We start from the raw sequence: 11,144 nt of genomic DNA, 5'->3' as shown, positions 1-11,144 counted from the left end.
AGCGAGCGCGGGGGCCGCCGGGAGCGGGCGCTCCCCGAGGGGCTCGGCTGAGGCGCAACATGGCGGCGCTGGCCGGTTGCTGAGCGGTCGGTGGCCGCGGTGTCGGCGGGCCGCCGCGCCGGAGAAGGGAGCCGCAGGGAGGCAGCGCCGGGTGGACACACGGCAGAAGAAGGAGAGAAGCCGGCGGGGCCGGGCGGAGAAGAGCGGAGGAAGGTGGCGGGGCCGGTTGGGGCCCCCGGGCTGCGGCGGCGATGGCCCAGTGCGTGCAGTCGGTGCAGGAGTTCATCCAGGACTCGTTCGTGCCCTTGGTGGCCGCGCTGTGCAGCGAGGAGGCGGAGAGGCTCACCCGCAAGAACAACCTGAGCTTCGCCGAGCTGGTGAAGCCCTTCTGCCGCCTCACCTCGGAAGGTCGGTGCCGGGAGCGGGAGCCGGGCGCAAGGCTTGTTTACACGGGGCGGGGGAGGCGGCGGCGCCGCTGCTGCTCCCTTCCGCCCGGCCGCCTCCCCGGGGAGGGCAGGGGTCCCGCCCGCCTCCCGCAGCGGAGACAGACGGAAGGCGAAACCCCTTTCCCCTGGGCCCTGGCGGCGGCCGCACGGCCGGGTGTTACCCGGAGCCGTGACAGGCAGCCCGTTTGCCGGGGTTGCCCCGGGTGGCTGATGAGTCTGTTTGATTTTATTCGACCTGTTCTTCTCCGTGGAACCTTGGAAGTTAGGCTTCTCCTGGAGACATCTGCAGAGCTGAAGAGGAAGGTGTTTGTAAATCTAGCTCTTCCAAGGGGATTTTTTTCTTTCTGTAAAACGACTTTGCTGTTTGTCTGGCTAATACTTGTCCCTGATTCTTACTGTCAGTCTTCTTGGAATTCACTCTTGTGTTAAGGCTGTTAGTGAACCTACCCAGTTGTTGAAAGTACAGTCGCTCTTTCGGAAACATTTATTGTAATTTCAGCTGCAAGTCTTTGCTTTCTCTTACCTGTAGTTTTATCATACATACATACATGTTTCTGTAAGTTACACTCGTGCAAAGAGAAAGTGGGAATTGAGCTGGTTATGTGGCATAGGTGAAACTACCATGTAAACTACCAGCAAAACTGGAAACTGACTACTTAAGCTAAATGATAGGGTTCTTCTACTGTAGTGCTTTAAAATACTGTCTGGATTTTTTTTTAATTTAACTAAGCTGTGCTTTTCAAGACACTGCTTGCAGAACAGCAGTCAGAATGGAACTGCTCCTCAGAATAGCAATGAAGTGACATTTGTCAGATTTTGTTTTTGACAGACACAGCTCAGGCTTCAGTCTCTTCTTGTTATGTGTTGAGGGAACAGTGCAAGGAAATGAAACTTGAGTTACATTTTTGCACTGCTATTTAAAAAAAATGGTGCCAACTTAACTGTTAAAATCTGCCTTAATTCTGCGGCAGGTCTTAATAACCTAGTAACCATAATTTGATAATAAATGTTTTTCCCTTTGTTTAGCAACACTAATGACCTATTTAATGAATGCACCAGGGGTAAAAATAATAAATGCAGAAGCTCACATCCTTGGAATTCTGAAGTTACTTAAATATCTTTTTAGTTTCTTTGGCGAAAGGCTTTCAAAACACATCTAGCAAACAAAACCAGGCAGACTATTCAAAATGAAGCATTCACTCTCAAGAATACTTACTTCTGTTGTCACTTAGTTGTAACTCTTTTTGTTCCAACTATTGTAACAGTTAAGGAACTTGCAAACCTGAATCATCCTCAGTGTTCCCCGTGTAAATGCAGACCTTGATGGTGATGCATATAAACCAAAGTAGTCTTCACCCTCTTTTAATAAAGGAGTTAGTTGTGGCTGAAGATTAGACTTCCTCCCGTGATACAATGTAAGACTTTGAGCGTATTTTTTGAGAGACTGATATGCTGACTTGATCTCTGTATCCTTCTAAAAACCTGTGAAGGAAAGATCCACTGTTTGATTTTCATGATTTCATAGTAATTTTTGATGTTCCTGTAATCAATCTTCTGCAACCTCTGTTATGTAATAATGGACACCTTCATGAACTGCATGTAAATTCCCATGATACAGTGTCAATTTCCTAATTTTACAGCTGTGGCCGTTGTGATGAATCTTTGAGAAGGGGCATCCTTGTTCTGTGTAGGCAGCCTGACTTTAGCAGTCTGAACAATCCTGTTCAAAACCTTACCTGAGGGTCAGAGAGCCGAGAAGTTGAAGCTTGGTACAGTGGGTTTTGTTTTTGCACTACTCTGTGTATTCTGATTCAACAAGCCACAAGCCTGACTGCAGTTCTTCAACTGTGACTTCCTTTTCTAGCTTCATGGAAAGAACGTTACTGCGTGCTGTATGTAACTTCTTGTGGTGAAAACCAGTGTGTGTGACAGTAGGGAAAGCAGTACTAGACATTTTCTTCAGGCAGTAGGGTAGTTCAGTACGATAAAATTTCTCAGGAGTCTGTGTAATGGTAAGCTATTTCTGTAGCTCCAGAATTTGTGGAGCTCTATGAAAGGGAAACATGGTTGTTGCAGTTTGCACAAACACTGTTGCGTGATGACAGTGTTAATTGTATCCTGTGCACAAGACCTGAAAACATAGGATAAGTCTTAAATTGCTCTACCTTAATAGCAGTAGACATAGCAGTAAAACCTTTCCATGGTGCTTTTCATGACAGTAAGAGAAGAGAGTCCTGATTAATGGTCTGATCAGGGTACAGCAGAACGTGTGTACATGCACATGCCTCTACAACTGCATATTTTACTGCTTATGATTGTTTTGATCTCTTTACTTTTAAGGACAGTTTTTCTTAAGGTAGCATGAAATGCTGTTCTTTTTTTTTTTTTTAATACATACTCCTATCTTTACTTAGTGGCTCTTTCACTAAATTTTTAATGTAAAATTGGGTTGATCAGTATTTCATCTCTTTAGAAATAAACTGTTCCTTTTACTTATGACTTTAGGGTCCCGTTACAATACAGATTTTTCTTTGAAGTTTTGGATTTACATAGTTCATGAGTCTGCTGAAGGCTGCACGTTCATCTACAGTCTCACTTAGAGAAGTGGTGTGGTCATGAAGGGAATCTCCTGGTTTATGTGCAAAATGGTTTTGATACACAGAAACTAAGCTGAGCTGTCTACTGTGCGTGTATCAGTCTTCCTTCACACGTTAACAGAGGTGTGGAGACACAGGTGTCTCCTTGATTCTTCAAGTAGTGTTGAACCATGTGCTGCTCGTGGCTGCTGACTCCAAAGAGGCCAGATTATATCTGATTTCAAGTAGAAACCCGCAAACATACACACTGTGGATGTAGTGCCTCTGCACTAATGAGTATTAATCTACTCATCAAATTCTGCCTATCAGTCACTTGATAATGTTGGTGTAGCCAAAAATATCCTTGTCATATAGCAAATTGTGATGGTAGGAAGTCCTGAGCACAGTTTCAAAGTGCTCCTTGCTGTAATCTTTAGGTTCTTGACTTCCATAAATAAATCACTGTTACTGAAGGACGAGTGGTTAAAAAAGTCTTTGCTTTAGAAGAAAGCAAGCCCCAAACCCATCCCAAACTTCTGTCTTTGATAAAGGAAACTTTTTCTTTGATAAAGGAAACAAAAAGTATATTGAGTATATTGTGGATTTTAAAGCTCTATTTATTTTCAGAGTGGCAGTCTGTAACAATTGTGTGTGTTAATAACAACTAATGCCTAATTTAACAAATGTATAAATCATATAGGTAGCTTTTCTTTAAAAAAAAAAAGCATCCTGTTCTTAAGAATCTTTAAAAATACTATCTGAACTAAGACTGTCTTGGTGGGAGGGAGAATTACAGTGTGCCCTTCAACTAGAAAGTGTCACTTTGGCCTTGATTACTCAGAAACCAAAGTGCTTTATGACTTAAAAAGGGGGAGCTCCTGATGAATTTGTCTGATTCTAAGCCTTAAATATGTGCTGGAAGTAAGGAGGTATAATGGGAACGCTGCGTTTATTTGAGCTTAGTTGAATGTTAAGAATTCCTTGTTTGTGAATATTTTAGTCAACATTGGAAGATTCTCAACTTCTGATGAGAAAGATCTTGTTCTAGTATATGTTACTATTCTTACTTTTGGCAAAATGCTTTCTGAAATGAAATGTTTTAGTGTTACAGCTGTATTGGAAAAGGCAAACTGATAAAACATAGTTGCTTGTTTCTGCTGCTTCCTTTACACTTGATCTTTTCAGTAATCGTGTGGCAGTAGGGTTGATTATTTACCTATATGATAAGATGGGAGAAGAGTGAATTCCCTTCTTCAGCTCTCTAATAGAAATACCAAATTGTGTCAATTAAGTTTAGCCAGCGTGTTTGCACGCCTCTGTGTTGATAACAGCCTTATAATGAACCAGTTTAATCTGAAACTTGGAGCTGAAAAATCCCCTGTGTTTTATAGGTCATTTGGGGTAGGATCAGTTCTCTAAACTGCTTCACGCTTCTCTTATGAGTTTCAGCGCTGGCTAAAGGTTGGGAGTGAATGTGTGACTGAGAAGGGTAGAACTGTGCTAGTCCAGACTCAGAACTGCGATGGAAATCTGCTTTAACAGCTAAGACAGCCTGTGAACACATCTAGTGTGTGGTCTGGCTTGGGCTGTGTAGTTGTTAACATCTGAAACAGTGTGGAGTGCTCTCCAGGCTGGAGGGGGCTGAAGACTCAGTTTCGGACCTTCATGGTGTGAGTTTTGTGGTTAGTTGCAACATTGAAAACAACAAGAATCATCTTCTGTTGTGCTGCCTTTTATATACAGTTTCGGACCTTCATGGTGTGAGTTTTGTTGTTAGTTGCAACATTGAAAACAAGAATCTTCTGTTGTGCTGCCTTTTATATGCTATACAGTGCCTTGTGAAAATAAAATGCAAAGGAGTGGAGGGCTGTGCTGTGGGGCACATGGTAGCACCAGGAGTCTTAAGGAGGCGTATTCAGTGGGTCCTGCCTGCATTTGTGGTCTGATTTGTGGTTTGAAATAGGGAAAATGACATGAAAGATCAGGGCAGATATGGAATTGTAATGCGTACTTAAAAGGTCACGAGTAGGTTTTTTTTTTTTATGTACAGATGGCTTGAGGGAGCAAGTTTCACAAAGAATCTACAAAGGCAGTTCTGCATTTCCAAGTCATGTGAAGCTCAGATTATTGCTTATGGTAAAATGCAGCTTTGTAAGACATAAAAGTGATTGCAGCCCAGTCACATTTTAGTGAAAAGATCAGAGCTAGACTGTAAGTAGAAAGGTGAGCCAGTGCATATAAGTGAGGGGCGGGGGGGAAGCAAAAAGGCCCATACAAAACCCCCACTTAATTTTCTTGTGATTAATCATTTTTTGCTTTTCAGGAGACAGGCTTTTTTGAAAAACAAAAAACCCACCCAAAAAAGCGCAGGGATTTAGGGAGGAAAATATTTTTTGGATAAGTAACACAAAGCCAAAACAGCGTAAGTTACTGTGTGCTAATAACGTAAGACTGGTATCACCCTTTTAAAGGCTCATTTTAATAAAGAATTTGTTTCTTTGTTTGAATATTATTGTTAAAGTATTACTGGTCTACTTCACTTTTTCTAAATAAGCAACCTCTCTGTGCCAACAACTTACATGCTTGCCAGCTGTTTGTAGTTCTGTCATAAACACTTGGTCCATGGACACTTTAGCTGCACCATTAGGATATTTTTTTCTTTTTCGAGGCTGCATGCAGTAATCCACTACTTGTCAGGTAAAAGTCTCATGCATAATTCTGAAATCAAATTTAATACTTGTAAGACTTTTTCTGTTTTGTGTGGTTTTTTTTTTTTTAAACAAGCATTTAGAGGTGAATCAGAAATGCTGGTGTTACTAACGTTGATTTTTTTTTTTTTTTTAATGGATGAATTTTTACCAGAAGTTTGTCACTCAAGAAATGTAACTTCAGTAACATAAATAATCTGATGCCTTCTGTAGAACGGGAGAATTCTAAAACTATTTCTTTAAAAAAAAAAAAACCAAAAACCAGCCACCAACAAAACAAACTAAGATAATAGCACTGTAGTATTAAAAGTGAAAGGATGTTTGTTTTGGATGAGCTAATACTGTGCTGTCCCTGTCAAGTTTTTTGAATGCTGTTATTTTGTACTGGGGTTTTCTTGGAAACTGGGGACCCCTCAGAATATAAGATGTTATGTGACATCCATGCATGGTTGCTATAGGATTTCTGTGCAAGTTGAGTTCATTCTGCAAGGAAGGGGCTGCAACGGTTTTGGGAATGCATTTTGGGTACTTTTATTCTCTGAGTGGATATTCTTATAAGCTAAGATCTATGCTAAGTTTTATCAGCCTGTCTAGATGAGACTAATGTTGAGCATGAAGTAATTGCTTTCTTCTCTTTCCCCTCCTCCATTTTTCATACTCAAGTATTGTGGTCTGTAATCTAAAACTGATCATGGAGAGGTTTGGTAAAGTAATCTTTAAAGAAAAAAAAAATCTCTTGGAGAAATGCTGATTTATGTAGCTATTTTAACTGTTTCACTCCTTAATAAAGCCTATTTTTTTTCTTTTTCAGTTCACATGAGAGATCCTAATAATCAGCTTCACATAATTAAAAATTTGAAGATTGCTGTCAACAACATTATTACTCACCCACCTCAGCCCGGAGCCATTCGAAAACTGTTGAATGATGTTGTGTCTGTCAGTCAGCCTGCTGAAGGACTAGTAGCTAATGTGATCACGGCTGGAGACTATGATCTCAACATTAGTGGTATGTAATGATATTGCATTTTTCTGTAATCAAACTGGAATTTACTGCAAGGTTTCTAACCTTAATTTCAAGTTTGTGGCATATATTAAAGTTACTCAGAGTTGATCAGTTTTGAGTCATTGTTTTTATGGATTCAGATTTATCAAATTATTTTGGTTTTATATGATGTTGAAAGAATGGCTGAACTTAATCCTTAACTTCATGTTCCCTAATGGTGTAATTCTTCTGAACTTGTGATAAACCATTGTATTATTTTAACATAGCAAATACTTGTGATCTGGCTGTGTTAATAGCTCATCAAATTAGAGAGGTTTTCTTGTTACGAAACTGACGTACTAACTTGTTACACTTCGCTGAATAATTATCAGAACTTATTTACAATATTGTACTAATGTATACATTTACATTGAAGTTAGTCCTCCTGGCTTCTTTTGTCTCTTTACTTATTGTGTAATGCATAGAGTTCATAAAGTTGTCACAAAAAGTTTAAGGATAAAGGGTTTTGAGAAAAGTTGTGTGATTCCTTGTCATGTTGGTTTTTTTTGTCATGAAACTCAGTACTTCATATTTCACTGTCAAAATGGCTAGAATATTCTAAAAATGTTCTTTTTCAGATCTCCAAGGGATAAGGCATTCTGAATAATACTAAATGAGACCTGATCTTGAGAGCTGAGAAGATTAAACTCTTCCCAATTAAGACCCTAATCCATTAAAGCCTTTGAGTACATACTTAATTCAAAGCATGTATGCATTGCCCTATTTAAACATAAGTAATTTATTGTACGTAAAATTTAACATGCAGTGAGCCATTTGGCTCTGCTGTAACAAAATACTGACAAACACTCATGAGGATTGGTATCTGATGTTTTCACAGTGCGTTGACTTTTTTTATGTTGGCGATGAAAAATTGCATAATTCTACATCTTTGATACCTAATTTACAAGCCACATCTTCAACTTAATGTGAAATATTGATAGTAAAGGAAGATAGTAAAGGAAAAGACTTGAGCCTGGAAACTCTAACTTTTGAGAGCTACTGAGAAATTGCACCCTTTTTTAGTTTCTGTGCCCCTGTTTATCTGTGAAATTGGTAAACTACCATTTTTTTGTGAAATCTTTTTGGAGGGAAAGTCTGCTTTGATTTTAGAGATTGGAAAACCCGAAGAAGGTGGAATGATTGTAGTGAAGAGACCTTTCCATGATACTTTGATAACAGTCAATTTAGAATTCAGGTACTGGATGAAGGGAAAAAAGATAGTGACTACATCAAGCCATGCTTTCTTTGTAGGTGTGGAAGCAAGTAATTCTCCTTTATTTTCCTTATTTGCTGCTAGAGCCTTAGATGTACAAATTACCATACTTGACTATCCTCTGTCTCTTAGTGATTAGGTTCTTATTGCCATTCAGACTGGCTATATGCTTATTTGAGAGAAGGAAAGATGTGTAAGATCATACAGAAGGACAAAATCATGTAACAACATTGTAGTTTTGTGGTACCCCTTTTTAGGGCTTTAGCATAAAACACTGACACAGTGTTCTTCATGATGAAACCTGGGTCCCATTACACTGTAGGAGGACATGAGGAGGTCCCTACCTTGTCAGGTAGAGTTCCTTTTCTGCTTGGAAAACTATGAATATTTACAAAGAAACTTTTTTAAAACATATTTTAGACACAAACATTGGGAAGTTCGTGTATGAGTGTTTCTAGTACTGGACTCATGATCCTGATCTCTTCCGAAAAGTTTCGGAAGTGCTGTGGTGAATTGGTTTAATTGTTTGTAATCCTTGTTTGTTACACTTTATTGCACTTGTTGTTTAATAGTTTCATAATTCCATAATCCTCTTGTACTGAGAGACCTGGGTGATTACTGAAAGGGTGTTACATTCAGCCCTGCCTGCTTCTCCCATGTGCTGGTGCATGTGAAAAGTGAGGAAAAAGGATCCTACTGAAGACTTAATCTTTTTTTTTTATTATTCTCTCATATAAGATTTCAGCTGGATTCCTTCCCTGGCAATGTTTGCTCAGGGCTGTGTGATGCTGATGCTGGCATGCAGCCATGCAGGAACCTGATGGAGATAAGGGAGAATGTTGGGGCAACTGCTTCCAGCAGCTAACATCTTCAGTTAATTTAACTGGAGTATTACAGGCTGAGAAATCTCAGAAATTAGTGTCCTGTATTTTAGAGTATCTTCCAACTCAAAAAATGGAAATAATAGCTAAATATAACTTAATTCTTTACTATTTTATAGCTTTCCATTTTTATTCAAGCCCATAACTTGGGCTGAACCAGAAATTAATATTGAATTCTATTAAACTGCACAGTCAAATGTTGAGGAGCCTGAAATGTTCATGTTTAAGGTTACCTGGAATCAAATGTCTTCAGTCCCTGATGGGCCTGCATGGTATAGATTTTCTACTTTGTCCTACCAGAGCATAAAAGCCAATAGTGTGTTTGCACCTGACCCTTTTTAGTATAATAATGCCATGTTTTTTCTATCAGATCGCTCAGTTAAAGCTAGTGTTCCTTGGTACAGTAATTGGAAAGAGACACTGATGGAACTGAACACATCCACGTTTTATTCAGGTATTTTTTTGTGGTTGGTGCCAATTTACCAAATTGCCCTTTATTCCTTTTCCATGTGCCCCATCCACCTTTCCTTGCCATCTGCTACAACTGTTTAAGACTTTTCTTGGCGTAGATGTGTGTTCCTTCATTTTTTTTTCCTCCCCCTAAATGAAAAACTATTGGTGATGGTTGTTTAATTTTTCTTTTAGTCACATTTCTATTCCTGTTAATCTAAATCATTTGGTCTTTCCGTAGAGTCAATAAGTGCAGAGTGGTGGTGGGAAATGACCTGATGCTTTAAAAGCACTGTCTTTTTTGGGCCTATGGGACTGTATACTGTCAATGTTCTGCATTTCAAATGTAAATACTTCCTGCTTCTTTGTAGGACTTGCTTCTTAGGGGGTGGTAATACTTTTCAAATTGGAACTAAAGTGCCGGCTGTACTTAAAGCGCATGTGCCTCTGCTATATTGGCATTTTTTCTGGAATATGACTGTTGTCAAAAAAAGAAAAGAAAAAGCTTTGTAATATGTTTTAAGCTAGTTTATACGACTTCTTACTCCCAGAATGCATTGATAATTGACCTCAATTTATAGTGAAGCTCTGTGTTGTGGTCTGTAAGAGCCAGATCTTGATGCTTTTCAGTTTTAGATACTAACAGTTTATGCCTTTGGTTAGTAATAGCTATCCTGTCAATAGTGTCAGCTCAGAAGCTGCAAAATGCCTTCCTTTCTGAACGTGCTAGAGTGGTGATACCCATGAAATTCATCTTGGTCAGTCAGGTAGCTAAAAAGTAGACTTCTTATTCTTAGGCTGTTATGTATGAATATTACTTACCAGTTCTTTTTTTCTAAGAATTTCTGAACACATTAACATGTTTGCCTAAACTTCAGTTTGGCTTGTATAGTATACTGGAAAAATGCAAACCATAGGGGTCTGTGTACTTAAATGACACAGTGTTGCTATGCACTGCTATAATGTGTTATGAATTGTTACATCTGTGAATTTTCTTCAAGCACTTTTTTGTTTTGAATATGGTGCATTTTTATTATTTTTAAATATCTACTATAAATGATTAGTCCTGTAAATGCCCTTGAATGAATACTGTTAACTTATATTGTGGCTGTGTAGAGGGAATCCAGTTGCTTTTATAGATATTTCCAAGGTTCTTAATAGACTGAATGAGAAAGGGGAGGGGAGAAACTCCCCAAATCCATCCCACAAAACAAAGTGGTACTTTCCTGTTTGTAGCTGTGTCAGATGTAAAAAAACCAACAACAACAACAAAAAAAAACCAAAACACCCCCCCCAAAAAAACCCCACCACGTGTTTACAGCTGAATCACAGCCAAAATAACAGAAATGGAAAACTGAAAACAGAGCTTGGAACTGAAATACAGTTGAAATTTCTATCACTGTTTTAAATTTGTCACATTTCAAACGCTGTTTGATTTGAACCTGAGTTACTACAAGGCTTTGGTATACTTGTTGTTAAAAACAATATGCTTATTTATTTTACAAGCTATGTTTTCCTTGATTTAAATAGTTGGCATATTTACATGTGGGACTTAGTAAAGCCAAAAGGTTTTTATACCTTAGATGAGTGCTCAGAGAGCAGCTGGTAGAAAGGCTATAATCAGAAGTTAGAAGTTTGCCTCCTGTTGATCTCTTTTTATGTGAAATGTGCTGACTGCTAAGGCTGAGTTCAGTTATGAAGTATGACTATATCTGACTTCTGTGTGGATGAAGCTGATGTGAGATTGCCTGACAAAGTAGGATTAAACAAAATACATTAACTTAATGCACTAGAAGATAATTCCAACATAAAAATGAAACTCAATTTC

The 11,144-nt window shown here is 39.0% G+C and overlaps 1 protein-coding gene across 4 annotated transcripts in view; it reads left to right on the top strand.

The window, feature by feature from the left end:
- The first annotated feature begins 25 nt into the window (after window positions 1-25).
- TRAPPC8 (trafficking protein particle complex 8) overlaps window positions 26-11,144 on the top strand; it is a 54,724-nt gene continuing 43,605 nt past the window's right edge. For 2 of the 4 annotated variants that reach the window (XM_014936976.1, XM_014936975.1), the window contains exons 1-3: window positions 26-408; window positions 6,542-6,736; window positions 9,237-9,320. In XM_014936976.1, the coding sequence (XP_014792462.1) occupies window positions 252-408; window positions 6,542-6,736; window positions 9,237-9,320 (436 nt within the window). In that variant the 5' untranslated portion in view covers window positions 26-251. The remainder of the gene's footprint in view (window positions 409-6,541; window positions 6,737-9,236; window positions 9,321-11,144) is intronic. The other 2 variants (XM_014936978.1, XM_014936977.1) reach the window with 1 other exon arrangement.

Source organism: Calidris pugnax, unplaced genomic scaffold (assembly GCF_001431845.1).
Source record: "Calidris pugnax isolate Ruff unplaced genomic scaffold, ASM143184v1 scaffold51, whole genome shotgun sequence".
In the NCBI taxonomy this organism is placed as follows: domain Eukaryota; kingdom Metazoa; phylum Chordata; class Aves; order Charadriiformes; family Scolopacidae; genus Calidris; species Calidris pugnax.
The sequence above is the reverse complement of the archived record's forward strand: the minus strand, read 5'-3'. Positions and strand labels throughout refer to the sequence as shown.